The 15848-nt window shown below is 41.7% G+C and overlaps 2 protein-coding genes across 3 annotated transcripts in view; both read right to left on the reverse strand.

The window, feature by feature from the left end:
- Positions 1 to 3831: 3831 nt before the first annotated feature.
- On the reverse strand, positions 3832 to 6308 carry LOC144956537 (uncharacterized). Its single transcript, XM_078887097.1, has one exon. It carries the CDS (start codon positions 5179 to 5181, stop codon positions 3832 to 3834), a length of 1350 nt encoding a protein of 449 aa, XP_078743223.1. The 5' UTR covers positions 5182 to 6308.
- A 6138-nt stretch (positions 6309 to 12446) lies between these two features.
- The window catches only part of LOC144956469 (uncharacterized), a 34743-nt gene continuing 31341 nt past the window's right edge, over positions 12447 to 15848 (reverse strand). Inside the window, exons 18-19 of one of the 2 annotated variants that reach the window (XM_078886989.1) lie at positions 14977 to 15025; positions 12447 to 14287 (exon numbers count right to left, since the gene is read on the reverse strand). In XM_078886989.1, coding sequence (XP_078743115.1) covers positions 13492 to 14287; positions 14977 to 15025 — 845 coding nt within the window. In that variant the 3' untranslated portion in view covers positions 12447 to 13491. The remainder of the gene's footprint in view (positions 14288 to 14976; positions 15026 to 15848) is intronic. The other variant, XM_078886990.1, reaches the window with a different exon arrangement.

Below are 15848 nucleotides of genomic sequence, written 5' to 3' on the forward strand. Positions count from 1 at the left end.
TGGACACGGGTCATCTCGGGTCGGACAGGCACATGGTTCGTCTCGGACTCAGGCATACGGGTCACCTCGGGCACATGGACACGGGTCATCTCGGGCACATGGACACGGGTCATCTCGGGTCGGAACGGCACATGGTTCGTCTCGGGCACAGGCACATGGATCATCTCGGGTTGGTCAGGCACCATTTTAAGCTCTCGGACATGTCTCCTCAACGTGACGTTATCTTTGAGGCGTCGCAAAGCATATACATCTGTATCCGGGTGTAGTCTTTTCAGCACTTTGTGTATCTCTTCGTTGTAAGAGTGCTGCATCTTGTTTCGCCCAGTTCCATGATATTTGACTAGGACAAGGTCCCTGGCTGGAACGTCAGAGGTTTTGCTCTCTTATCTGTATGTTTTCTTCGTTGGATTTCAGAGTGCAAAGCCTTTTCCCTCGCTCTGGCTGTATCGCGTTCTGTCTGTAGGGCGTTGCCGGCTGGTGACTGAAGGAAGAAATCCACATCCAACCGATTTTCTCTGCCAAACATCAAGCGGTAAGGGGTAAATCCAGTCGTCGAATGTGGCGTAGAGTTATATATCATGACTAGATCGTCAAGGTGATTCGGCCACCTGTGCTGCTCTTCTTTGGCTAGACTTCTCAGTAGCTGGTGCATGGTTCGGTTGAACCTCTCACATTGGCCATTTCCCTGCGGGTGGTAAGGGCTGGTCCGACTCTTCTCCACGTTGTATCGTTTCAGTAGTTCATAAATCACGTCAGCCTCAAAACTTCTTCCTCTGTCACTGTGTACTCTTTCTGGTATGCCGTATCGAGTGAACCAGTGTTTTATGAGGGCGTCTGCAACGGTAGATGCTTTCTGGTTTCTGGTAGGGACCGCTTGTGTGAACTTGGTGAAGACGTCCGTAATTACAAGAACATCTTCTATGCCACTTGACGCCATCTCAAGTTTGGTGAAGTCGATTGCTACAATCTCCATAGGTCGCGTGGCCGATATGTGAGCCGATGGCGTATGGATCGTCTGAGGGCGTGAGATTAGACATCGTTGGCAATTATTCAAATGGTCTTTGATGTGTTGAGTCATTTGAGGCCAGTATCCCCGTGTTTGGATCAGCTTGAAAGTCCGATCGAAACCTTGGTGCCCCATTCTGTCATGTAGGAGAGATATGGTCTTCTGCTGCAAACTTTTGGGCACAACAAGTTGGTCCACAGGGCCGGCTTCCGTCTGTATTCGTCGTCGCAGTATGCCGTTCTCATCTTTATGTAGTTTTGGGTATTCACGTATCAGTGCTTTTACAGCAGGACAGCATGCTGACTTCGGCGGTTTTTCTGGGAAGGTTGACATCACTGGACCAATGACTTTATCGTTTGTCTGCAAGGTGACCAGATCGTTAGAGTTCGGCCACGTCTCAGCATCTGGGGTCGACTGGGTGTCACAGGAAGTCTCAGCACACAGAACTGATAGGGTAGCTGGCAGGGGAGACGAATTACACCAAGGAAATTTTTCATCGATAGATGGGAATAACTGGCTGGACGGCGAATCGATGGCAATCTTGACAGTCGCACAGACAGGGTCTCTGGAGAGTGGATCAGCTGGATTTAGTTTTCCGGGAACATACTGAACCTTGAACTTAAATGCCGAAAGCTGCGCCGCCCAACGTTGTTCGATGGCACCAAGTTTTGCGGTCTCATAATACGTCAGTGCATTGTTGTCAGTCATGACGACGAATTCATTGCTGATCAGGTAGTGTCTGAATTTATCTGCGATCGCCCACTTCATGGCCAGGAACTCCAACTTGTAACTGCTATGATGGCTGTGATAGTAATTCTTCTCAGCAGGACGGAGGCGTCGGCTTGCGAAAGCTATGGGTTTGATAGTACCATCTTCTTGTTTTTGTGACAAAATGGCACCCAAACCCTGTTCACTGGCATCGGTCTGGACCAAAAACGGCTTGTGGAAATCTGCATATCCAAGAGTCGGAGACGAGGTGATGGCATCTTTCAAGGACTGGAACGCTGACTGATGTATTTCATGCCACGAGCGGATGATGGAACCACGACGTCTCCCTTGTTCTTTGTTGTTATCAGTAACGAGATCATGGAGTGGTCCTGCTATTTTGGCAAAGTCTTTGACAAAACGACGGTAGTATGAAGCAAAACCAAGAAAGGATCTGAGTTGAGTAGTGTTTCTTGGAACTGGCCAGTCCTTCACCTTCTGTACTTTATCGGACTCGCAGGCAATACCACTGGGGGAAATTGTGTGCCCTAGGTAGCTGACTTGGGCTGGCAGAAACTGGCATTTTTCTGGGCGTAGTTTGAGACCGGTGGCTTCTATCCGTTGAAACACACGTCGGAGGTGACAGAGGTGGTCTTCAAAGGTTTTGGAGTACACCAGGAGGTCGTCAAGGTACACTAGGAGGTGCTCGAACAGAAAGTCTGACATCACTCGTTGCATCAGGCGCTGGAAAGTTGCGGGTGCAGAAGTCAAACCAAAAGGCATTCTTGTGAACTCGTAAAGACCAAAGGGAGTGGTGAATGCAGTCTTGTGCTGGTCGTCAGGGTGCATTGAAATCTGGTGGTAACCGGAGGCAAGATCAATTGTCGAAAAATATCGGGCACCAGCCAAGGCGTCAAACGACTCCTAAATACGAGGAAGGGGGTAGGCATCCCCAACTGTCTTGGCATTAAGCCTTCTGTAGTCGACACACAATATGAGGCTCCCATCTTTCTTCCGAACCAGTACAACAGGGGACGCATACGGGCTATGACTTTCGATTATGATGTTGTTGGTCTTGAGCTGTTGAAGATGTTGCCGTACCTCTTGGAGCATAGTGGGGGAGATACGACGGTAAGGCTGTGATACTGGAGTCTGGTCTACTGTTGGGATTCGGTGGGTGGTAACGTTTGTGAACCCAATGTCAGCATCGTCTCTGGCAAAAATATGGTGGTACTCTTTTATGAGGTCGCCAAGCAGTTGTCTCTGCCTGTCGTTTCCGCCAATTTCGACTTGGGAGGTGGGCAGCTGACTTCGAATTGTGGGTTCTAACCTAGTCGCCGTAGAGTGTTGATTTGATGGCTTTTTGTCGACGTGGATCTCGTTGCAGGTGACTGTGAGTTTCAGCGGCTCTTCATTCTCAACGGAATCGGCTATTTCAAGATTGGCAATCGGTGTCTTTGAGTCAATGATAACGTGTTCTGGAGACAAGTTGGCAACGCGTACGAAGAGTTTATTTCTGGTACATCCCACTGTTGGAACTAGGAGTAGACCTTTAGGCAATGCAGTCGTCAGGGGAGTGGCCAGTAGCAAACATTCTGTGTTGGTCAGGCAGGCAGGATACGAGACTTGTACGGTAGCCATTGAACAGGGCGGTATCTGCTGTCTGGCGATAACTTTGGCTGTAAAGGGGCCGGTTGGCAATCTGAGGTGGCATTTCGTCTGACTCAATATGGCACCGAGGTTGGCAGGCAGGGACTGGCAGCGGGCGAGCAAATTCATTCCCAGCAGGCAAGGGGTGTCTCTGGGATGGTCATCGGGTAGTACAAGGAAAGGCACATCTCGGAACCACTCTCTGAACAAGCAGACATCGGTGATAATGATGCCATCATATGGTATCGGCAGTCCGTTGGCGGCTTTCAGTTTCAAAAAGTTAGTCTTGATGATGTCGCTGTCGAGATGACTGGTTGCCCATCGACTGGTTATGGTGGATACTTGACTACCAGTGTCAATGAGTGCATCCACTGGCTGATTGTTCAAGGCAATGGTCGTCACAGGTCGGTCTCCAATGAGGTCGGATGACTTTACCCCCGCCGCTACAGTCTGAGTTGGAACGACGGGGGTTAGTAGTTTCCCTGGTTTCCCACATCTTGAACTTCAGGTTCCAACACTGTTGCGGCATAACATTTCCCACGTACCTCTCGAGACTTTGGTCTACGAGCGTTATGTTTCGGACTGTAAGATTCCGGCCAACGGTGCACCGGATTTCGAGACTTAGCAGGGGCACTATCCGGCCATTGGGGCACCGGATTATTGGTCTCAGTTTCTCGGTCACTGTCCGGCCAACGGGGCACCGGACCACGGGGGCTATCCGGCCAACGGGGCACCGGATTATTGGTCTCTCGGTCTAGGTCCGGCCAACGGGGCACCGGACCACGGGGGCTATCCGGCCAACGGGGCACCGGATTATTGGTCTCTCGGTCTAGATCCGGCCAACGGGGCACCGGACCACGGGGGCTATCCGGCCAACGGGGCACCGGACCACGGGGGCTATCCGGCCAACGGGGGCTATCCGGCCAACGGGGCACCGGACCACGGGGGCTATCCGGCCAACGGGGCACCGGATTATTGGTCTCTCGGTCACGTCGGTCCTGAAACTGAGGTCTGCTGGACATATACCTCTGTTTTGTCCGGCATTGTGTTTCATCGTGACCCGTTCTGCTGCACCAGGTACAACTGATCCTCTGCCGGTTTATTGAAGGTCGACTGGGCATGGGCTGATGTCGATTAACGTCGTCTTCTGTCAGGCGGGCAGTCAGAGCGGCCACAGTGGCACGTAACTCTTCTATTTGGCCGGCGGTCACTTGCTCCACGTAGCCGCACTCCGGGTTATCCTGGATCCATCTCCTAGCCTCCTCTCGTAGGGTGTAGAATGATGCTTGTCTATTTTGCTGAGCATAGTCCCTCAAATGTTTCTTCAGCGCAGATGAAGATACGCCGTCTACGAACCGGTCCTTCAGCACCCAACTGGGGACGGCATCCGGAGCTTCTGCGTTGGCCCTTGTCGACATTGAGGTTAGTGCTTGGGCATACTCCAGCAGGGACTCTGTAGTGCCCTGTCGACGAAGGTGAAACTGCTGAATGACCCCGAGAGCGCTGTCTCTCGTCCTGAAGGTTGTGGCGAGTATATTTAAGACTTGGTCGCCGGTGGATCGTTCATCAGCAGGGCGCGACAAGACCTCCTCCCGAGCAGGTCCTTGGAGGTAGGAGATGATCCATTCCGTGGCCACTCCTTCTGGTAGTTGGAAAGCACGGATTGTTCTTCTGGCTGTCTCTATGAAGTCGTTACAGCCGCCTTCTTCTTCTAGACCCCGGAATACTGGCAGTGGTGTCGGAGAGATCCGGTGCATGGCCATGGCTGACATCTCTGGCTCTGGTGGTGTTACTGATGCTGCGGATCGTGTGGCTGGCATATGATAAATACTGCAGGTCTCCAAAAGGCTGTGGCTTCTGAAATGGAATCCTGCTCGCAGCGCCAAATTTGTAACGGTATCACGAGTGTGGTGAAGTACCGTACAAAGAGGTGGATGGTCTCAGTCGCAGAGTCGACTTGGGTTCCGAACCGTAACCGTTCTGTGGAGGTGCTCAAATAGAGATAGAGTAGGAAATAGTAATGATGATAGCTGATTTCATGTAAAGTAAAAGGCAGCCGAGAGACAATGATTTCATGTGACCGGTTGCGGCTATGTCTCTCAGCTGTGGTAGGAGTAGTAGTGTAAAGAAAATGAAGATCAGCGATTTCATGTGATGAGCACACACAGTCCAGTGGTTTAGATCCCTCGTCAACCCCGGTTCCTCGACCACCCACGTAAAGAAAGGGTTATTGAAGGAGTGAACGTCAGAAGGCGAATTATTCAATGTTTGAGGTTTATTGAATAAAGCAAAACAACATCAAAATATGAAAAATGCATGATATAATAATATCGACGCGGACCCCAGGGAAAGCACCTACGTCACAACAATATCATAGATGGGCATGTTCAGGAAAATTGGGAATTCCCGCGAGGGTGTTCGACATGCTAAAATAAAATGGCAATAAATCACAAAATGCAACATATAAAAATAAATGAACTGTTACAGGTGAAAATGTGGTATCATAATAATATTCTTACAAATTGGTAGGTACAACAGCAATTTGGTTATTGTGTAACACATGAATAAACAGTGTGCGAGTTGCTTGTTTGTAAATAAAAATGAAGATATTGGAATTACATCAATATTGTATAGAGAAATAAAATATACATTTTGAAGGCATGGATATCCCCGATCTAAGGAGAGTAAATTTGTCTTTTAAAGTTAACTAGAACAGGAGAAATAAATATATCAATAAAAAGACGTATCAACCGACACCGAGTACAAGGAAGACAATAATAATAATACTACTCTGCTTAGTTATCAGAGATACCTGTCGGAATACACACATACGCTCACACACACTACCCCCATGCATCACTGCTTGCCGCGTTAGACACACATATACACACACGCACACACACACACACGAATGCTAGCCAGTAAGGCGTAGTAGTAATAGTAATAAAATGGCATTCTATTACATATGTATGTATGTATGTATGTATGTATGTATGTATGTATGTATGTATGTATGTATGTATGTCAAAAAATATCAAAAAGTCCCCCCGGACTGGAAACACAGTATCATAACACTGGTACCAAAAAAGAATGGGAACAAGGACAACGCCGACGACTATCGCCTTATTACATCTTCATTATCGTCATCATCATCATCGTCATTATCATCGTCACCAACACTAATATCATTATTACCTCTGGGACATTCTGTGGCAGAGTCTGAAACTTCACTGTTCAAATTAATACTCCAGCTCTATACATTGTACATTATTTTAGGAAATGGTATTATGTCAATGAATATGTTACCCTTGTTACATTATCATGTATATTTCCTGAAATAAACAATTTTGATATGTATGTATGTATGTATGTATGTATGTATGTATGTATGTATGTATGTATGTATGTATGTATGTATGTATGTATGTATGTATGAATAATTAATCGATTTTTCACAGCTTTTGTGAACAGATGATGAATTATCATTGAATGTCAGAAATGCTGGACTGGGTGGGTGGGGTCTTTTGGACACACATGGTGGGCGAGGAGGTCGCCTTTGCAGTGTCTTCCATACACATATATTCTCTTTTCCAGGTTCCTTTTTGTCTTTATCTTTGAATGGGATAACTTGGTTTTGTCCTGGTCCTGGCTGGGATCCTTGGTTGTGGGAGAATCAGCCAAATGTATAGAAATAGGAGGGGGGGGAGGGTTAAGACACAGCAAGTGACCTCCTTCCTACCACGGGAGGTCAAAAGACAGCACCCAGAGCTCTGGGGTTAAGCTGGTTAAGTCTCAAGTGAAAATCCCCACAGAATGGATGAGCTTATATCACAGCAAACAGTGCAAAACCGAACACTTCTAATCGACGTGCACTTATTTGCAGGTCTGATAACCCAATTTCTTATGGGCTCATTGTTGTAATGGAAATCTAAAAAAAAAAAAATGACGCAAAATATTGTCCATTACAACAATGTTAAGCTAGGCCCAGAAGTGGGTTCGGATGTCAGACCTGCATATATGACCAAGTTGCTTCTAATAAATACACCCAAGAACAAATAGACCAAAAAAAAAAACGTGAGCTTTTAATATAATGCAATATCCACTAAACGTATATTTGTAAAATATCAAAATCAAAAGGTTTTGCTTGTAGTTTGATTGCCAGACAAGCAAAACCTTTTGATTTTGATATTTTACAAATATACGCCCCAACCACCAGTCACGATGATGAAGAAGTGGAAAATTTCTATCAACAAATAGATAAAGCAATGCATCAGTTTAAGTCTTCAGACATAAAACTCATCATGGGCGATTTTAATGCCAAGGTGGGCCGAGAAAGAATAGAAGATATTGTGGGCCCACATGGTCTGGGAGACAAAAATGACAGAGGTGATCGTCTTATTCAATGGTGCCGTCAACATGATCTGACAATCACAAATACTTGGTCAACAAACCACAATAGAAGGAAGTGGACATGGAAAAGTCCTGGAGATGGAGTGAGAAACCAAATAGATTACATACTCATCAGCAAACGTTTCCGAAACTCGGTTTTGTATGCCAAATCTATGCCGGGGGCTGACTGTAACAGCCATCATATACCTGTGCTATGCCGGGGGCTGACTGTAACAGCCATCATATACCTGTGCTATGCCCCATACGAGTTAAATTGAAAATCTGCAAAAGAGCAAAGGCTAAACCTAAATACCAACTAGACATTCTCCGGGAGGAACAGAAGATACAAGAAAAATTTGAACTATCAGTAAGAAACAAGTTTGAAGTGCTTGGAGAACTAACAGATATAGAAGAGAAATATGAGCAGTTTAAAGACAGTGTTGCTGCATCATTATAAGAAAATGTTCCAACCACACTTAAGTTGCAGAAGAAGAAATGGATTACTCCAGAGATATTATTAGAACTAATGAATGAGAGAAGAAAGGCCAAAAATCAGGAAGAAAAATACAAGACTCTGAACAGGCAGATAAAAAGAAAATGCAACGAAGCTAAAGAAGACTGGATAAATGAACAATGTCACTATATAATGTCCTGCAAAGAAAAAAATGGCAAATTCTTCCATCAGAAAATCAAAGAAGTGACAAACAAAACTAAATCAGGTGCTAAAAGTGGATGCATCAAAGACAAGCGTGGAAACACCATCATGGACAAAGACTGCATTCTAAACAGATGGTCAGAATATATTGAAGAACTTTTTTTTTGATAATCGAGGAGAAATGCCTATGATAAAAGAACTGGAAGGGCCTTCTATAATGAAAGATGAAGTTAGGAACGTCATGAAAAGCATGAAAAATGGAAAAGCTGCAGGACCTGATGCCATAACAATTGAAGCCTTGACTGGCCTGGGTGAATGGGGGATTGAATTCATCACAAACCTTCTAAATCAAGTGTATGACACAGGAAAAATGCCAACTGATATGAAACGATCCATTTTTATAGCACTACCAAAAAAGCCAGGGGCAGTTGATTGTGAACAACACAGAACTATTAGCCTAATGAGCCACCTCACAAAAATTCTTTTGAAGATAATTTTACTAAGAATAAGAAATAAAATACGACCTGAAATTGGGGAGATGCAATTTGGTTTTGTTGAGGACAAGGGTACCAGAAATGGAATATTCACATTATCAATGCTGATGGAAAGATGTATTGAAGTAAATAAAGATCTGTATATGTGTTTCATCGACTATTCAAAAGCCTTTGATAAAGTACAACACGAAAAACTATTCAAAATTCTATCATCCTTGGACATTGATGGTAAAGATTTAAGAATATTACGGAATTTGTACTGGGAACAAGAAGCAGCAATGCGTGTTGACAACAAACTAAGCAGTTTTACACCTATTAGAAGAGGAGTTAGGCAGGGGTGTGTTTTGTCTCCAGATTTATTCAACCTCTATAGTGAAATGATATTAAGAGATATCGAACATAAGAAGGGGGTGTGTATTGGAGGAAAGAATGTAACAAATCTGAGGTATGCAGATGATACGGTTCTACTGGCAGAATCTGAACATGAACTACAAGAATTACTGGATGTTGTAGTCAGGAGTAGTGAAAATATGGGACTGGAACTGAATATATCTAAAACAGAATGTATGACGGTATCTAAAAATAATAACCCACCAGCCTGTGTAATAACAAGCAGAGGACAAACAATACAACAAGTTGAATGTTTCAAATATTTAGGCTTCAATGTAACATCCAATGGAAAATCAGATTGTGAAATAAAGAAAAGAATAGGTATGGCGAAGAATGCATTCAACCAGCTGCATACAATTATGAAAAACAGGAATATTAGCATGAAAACAAAAATCAAAGTCCTGGATTGCTATGTACTGTCTGTGCTGCTATATGGTTGTGAGAGCTGGACCATAAACAAGACCATGGTTAAAAGACTGGAGGCAGTGGAAATGTGGTTTTACAGAAGAATGATGAGGGTGTCATGGATGGAAAGGAAAAGAAATGAAGAAATTTTAGAAATGGCAAACAGAAAAAGATCACTGATAACAAAAATCATCAAACGCCAAATGGAATTTTTAGGACACATTATCCGCCACCCTGGTTTGGAAATACTCGCCTTGACTGGAAAGATGAATGGAAAAAGAATAAGAGGAAGACAAAGAATAACGTATTTGAAAGGGATAAGAACTTGGACAGATGAAGCTGAGAAAGGTGGCGCTGCTTTAATAGAATTGGCAAGAGATAGATCAGCTTGGCGGAAGATGACCTCCGACGTCTGCTTCAGATATGGAACTACATGAGATGAGATGAGATCCACTAAACGTACTCAAAGCACTTTAGAAGGGATCCCTGATCAACAGCAACAAGAGTCAAGTAGAACGAGACATGACGCCTGTTAGGAGATGCTATTTTTTTCTGACAGAGACAATGCTGTGGACGGTCAGGTACTCATTTTACACCTGAGTACGGTGAGAGAATGTGAGTAAAGAGTCTTTTCTAAAGACTCCAACTATGCACCGAGTGAGGCTTGAACCCATGATCTTCCGATCTGAAAGCGAGTGTCACACTACAAGACCACCTAGCCGCACAAACATTGACTGTGTTGTATCTTTTTATAGATATTAATTTAAAGCACTCTCTTGACAACTAATTGAATACGCAATCGCAATAACACGATTTTTATGTTCTTTCCCTCTCTATTTTTTAGTATATTATCATTTAACCTTTACTAGTTCATAAAGTATCTTCATAATCATTTGATTATTTATTTACATTGGACAAGAATTTCATTATAAGTAATAATCGACACATAGTCACCATAATATATCCGCTTGTTGTTCCACTGTACATCTTAAGACTTTTAACATTCTTTGCCAATTTTTATTTAATTTATTAACATTTAATATTTCTTTTATATATTACCGAACTGTGTTGTGATACAAAATTATAATTTCCACACAAGGATCAATAAAGTATATCTTATCTTAATAATGTATAAAGTTTATTGCTTAACATCTACATAAAATGACAATGCTGCTGAATCTTCATAACTTGCCCCCACCCCATCCCATCATTACTGTTTCAATGGGAGCGATGTATATTCAGGTTTTCGTCCAACCAGTGGTGCTGTCCAACTATTGGATGCGCATTTCTTAATAAATGTACGTAAACAAGCCATTTTGTTTATGAAAGTTGTAAACACACCCAAGGGTTAAGCTGAACAAAATGGCTTATTGTGATATTGGATATTTCAAAATCTGTTAACAATGTAGGTCATTTTGAGCACATTTTACAATATGGCCGTTGAACTCTCAAGTATACCAATGACTGGAATTCATGGAAAAATAATAATATAGATTATCCCCATTGCCTCGGCAACACGAACGTAAAGTTGCTGTCAACTGACTGTGTTGTGTTCCAAATCAGTTTATTGATTCTAGTTTATGGGTTGATACGCTTTGCCCTTTTCACCATACAGTCCTTCCTGTACCTAATGATTATTATCTTTTGGGATATCAAAAGGAAGATTTGGTGGGCAAAGGACCTTTCAATGATGAAGAAATCACAGAAAACCTGCTACGACCTTGTTTTTGTTTTTTGTATCACCATGACAGACTAACAGATAGGTTTTGTTTTTGGACGAATAAAGATTTTGAGCCCAAAACCTTCCATATATAGTTGTTTTGTTTTGTTTGGGGGGGGTTGTTTTTGTTTGTTTTTTTTTTGTTTTGTATTTGTTGTTTTTTGTTTGTTTTTGGTTTGTTTGTTTTTTAATGATTGGAAGCGGTTATATTTATTTTCATTGTCTTTTTTTGTCTCATACATTTTCAGTCACGGCACTATTAGGTGATTTCATCCGAGTTAAATGAAATAAAATGGGATAGTAAAAAATAGGTTAGATTTAATAAAAGCACCCAAGAAAAATCAAGACAAATGGAAATGATTCACTTAAGGAAAATGACTTAGGCTCCAAGAGCAAACTATCAATGTTCATTACTTAGTCTGATATCACCTAAGTCTATTTTTGTTTTTGTTTTTAAGGGTTTTACGGCGCTTGCAACACATTTAGGTTATATCAGCGCCAGTAAAAAGAAGGAAAATGGGATGGTAAAACGTTCTGGAATTACAATTAAAGCACCCAAGAAAAAGTAAGACAAAAGGGGAACTGGAAACAAATAGGGATCAGATGTAGAATCCAAGAGCATACCACCAATGTACTTAGTTTGAGACCACCTATAACCTCATCCGGACACAAGCACAAAATCTAACAAAGAGGAATACACTCAAATGCTTACATTATACATTAAAATTAAATATAATAATACATAACAGAGAGATGATTTACAAGGAAAAAAATATCATCTCCCAAAACAATAACTATGCATTCGACTGTTTCCCTCCCAGCCAGGACTCCGAACAGGGCCAAGTAATCCCATTCCAAGACAAAGACAGAAAGCATGTTGGAAAATATATATAAGGGGATAGAAGACACAGTATGTACCTCCCTGCCCACTATGGGAGGTAAGGATCTCCACCCAGTCACCTAAGTCTCATCCAGACACAAGCACATGACCCCACTAAGGGAAATACACTCAAATTTGTACACAATATCACATTTTTTTTTTAAACAAACTTTATTTGTACACAACAGAAAGATGATTTACAATGAAAAAATATCATTTCTCAAACTAATACTAATATTATACATTTGACTGCTTCTCTCTCAGCCAATGACACAGGCCAGGGCCAAGACAAAATAAAAGCAAACGCATCCCAAAACAAAAACAGAAAGGTAAATAAAAAGAAAATTAGATATTGAGGGATATGAGACAGCAACTATGACCTTTCCTCCCACCATGGGAGGTCAAAAGCTTACTTTTTACTTTAGACAGACTGAAAATTTGCTAAGGAGGCCATTTTTTCATATAAATACTGATGGATGAAATTCATCAATCGAAATTGTCGTCGAAAAGATGAAAAAATAGCATACTCCCCAGAACACGACCCATTACCTCAACGTTGTATTATATTGAAATGAACCAGATGCATGACAAAATGTTAAGCTAAACCGGAAATAGGGAACAAAAGTGTGATGTAAAAAAAAAACTGGTTCCAAACCCATTGGAAGTGTAAAACCACTCTTCCATAAGACTAGATATATACCTTGTGTAAATTATCTTCTGGTTTCAGAGTGATAGCATTTATCTCAAATGTGAATGATCATCTTACCAAATAATGTAAGAGTTTCTGGTGCACCAAGGACGCCTAACAATTGACTGTATGAAACAGAAATTGAATTCAAAATTGTCTGCTGGGGAATTAAATAAAGCAGCAAGAAGCTTATTAAGCTAAGCGAATCCATGGAAATGCATAAAACTATAAATGGCCCAAAATGAAAACATAGAAATACAAGAGGAAAAAAAAACTACCCAGAAAATCTACCAAAGACGTTAGAAAGTTGATGGGATAGAATTTTCTTTCTTCTATTTCCCTCTTGCTTTGCCTGTCATTGTATCATACCATCACCAGATCGATTTACACAATGCACTGGAGTCTATTCCACTATTCTTTAGACAAAAATTCTTGTCAAATTTTAACAATCAATATATTATGTACAGTTGATGGCACAGAGAAAATAACAATTTTTATATTATACATATTTATATTGTAAAGGAGTTGGTACGTGGAGTGTTTACATGGGGTATGGCTGCCCTCGGCATTCTCAATCTGCTTGAATTCCAGTGGATTGGGGGAGGAGGCTGTTCAAGGCGAGGTGGAAACACAGCAGGTGGTGGCTGCTGAAGCTGTTGTTTAAGCTGTTGTTGTTGTTGTTGTTTAAGCTGTTGCTGTTGTTGTTGTTGTTTAAGCTGTTGTTGTTGTTGTTGTTGTTGTTGTTGTTTAAGCTGTTGTTGTTGTTGTTGTTGCCTTCGTTTTTGCTGCTGCCACTGTTGTTTCTGTTGTTGCTGAGCGTATTTCTGCCGTTGCTGTTGTGCATTCCTTATTTCAAAATCAGGAAAGCTGGCTGAATAATCCTTCTTGTAACTATACTCATAACCACGACTTTTACCATTCCCAGCATGCATTGGTAATGACTGCTTCTCCTGTTCCTGCTGCTCATTGAATTTATATTGATGTTCTTGTTTTTGCTGCCAGGGTGGTTTGCTCTGAAGACAATGGGAATATGACTTGTAGTAGGCTCGATATGTCGTATTCGTTGAAGCACCAGCACCAGCACCAGCTGCTGTAGCAGAGGCACTACCTCCATTTCCGGAAGGAACAGTATTGGATGTCGTGTTTGGTTCATTTTTGGGATTTCTGGCATAGTTATTTTGTTGATTGGTGTGATTTGTTGATGTTGACGGGGATCGCTGAGATCGACGTTGTTTACTCCTTGGGTTTTTGTACATTATTGGTGCTTCTTTTGCCTTTGCAGGTTCCTTGTCTCTTGTTAGTAAACTGGAAAAAATTGTAGAAGAAACTGTGAGCTAGATCTTTCATAACATTATGTAGCATTAGCATATTTTTATGCTCTTAATGAGCGTCTGTGTGCGTTTGTATGTGGATATATATGTGCTTGTTTGTGTGTATGTTTACGTGAATTGTCAGTGTCTGTAGATGTTGTGTGTTTGATTGCAATTCTCAGGCAATATATTTCTTTGCTCCACCTCCTCCTGATCTTCGTTTTCTTCCTCTTCTGACACGCAGAAAGAGTGGTGTGGGTTTAATAAACTGTGTGCTCTTATTTGAAAGTCCAATATTCTAAATTATTGTGATCTCATTGTGGTAATGGAAAAACTCATAGGTCAACACAAAGTATTCTTCGATGCAGCAATGATTGATAAGCACGTTATTTACTTTAACTCACTCAACCCTAACACCGACTATACCCGTAGTTTACCTGAGTTATTTTTACCCCATGCCTATTTATTACATTTTTCTGAGACAAATTATTAGGCGTAGTATCAAAGCTAATGTTTTTAGTTTTTGCATGTTAATGACAGTTGAATAAAACTATCTATGTGCATGCTCATTTTTAATACATTTTTTTCCAATTTTGAAAAAGAGCAAAAGTCTCTAGGATTGAATGAGTTAAGTGTGCTTATCAGGCAGAAATGTAGAGATATGTACTACTAATATGTAATCACCCAGGGGATGTCCAGATATTTTCTCCTAGTTGTTGAATCTTGATCATATCTGAAATATGAATAAGAGTTGTTTTTTTTAAAACATAATAAAATTTGTAAAATCATTTTCTCTGAAATCCTGTCTGTTTTGATCAAATCATCATCAATAATAATTGGTGCGGCTTGTTGTGTTGTGATGTGACACTTAATTTTGGTGTGGATGGTCCTTGATTTGGCTCCCCACTCTGAGCAGGTAAAATTAAGTCCTTGGAGAAGGCTATTTATTCACATTCTCTTACTGCACGCAGTTCGAAAAAAAAATTTAATAGCACCTTATAGGCATCATGTTTTGTCTTATATGTTAAGCATTGCTGGTGGCTTGACTGAGAGCCCTTGTAAAGCATTTTGAGCATATTAAGTGCATATTGCTGTGTTTTTTTTTACAAGTAGCTAATTGTTGTTTGTGATGACAGAGTAGTAAATTTTGAGTTTATTCCAACAACCGGGCAACCATTAGTACAATCAGAGACTGACTAAGTGAAAACAATCAATAAACTCTGGATCCCACATTGCATCTAGTGTATGACACTCGCTTTCGGATCGGAAGGTCCTGGGTTCGAGCCTCACTCAGCGCATAGTTGAGTCCTCAGAGAAGGCTCTTTACTCACATTCTCTCACCGTACTCAGGTGTAAAATGAGTAACTGGATGTTAACAGCATTGCCTCTGTCAGAAAAAATTGTAATATTGCCTAACAGGCGTCATGTCCCATCCTACATGTTAAATGTTGCTGTTGGCCAGGGACCCCTTGTAAAGCGCTTTGAACATGTTTAGTGCATATTGAGCTATATATTGACACAACACATGGCTAGTGAGAAGCATGAGACTGACAATC

Source organism: Berghia stephanieae, chromosome 11 (genome assembly GCF_034508935.2).
Source record: "Berghia stephanieae isolate SIO BIC M18660-M18661 chromosome 11, UCSD_Bste_1.3, whole genome shotgun sequence".
NCBI lineage: Eukaryota > Metazoa > Mollusca > Gastropoda > Nudibranchia > Aeolidiidae > Berghia > Berghia stephanieae.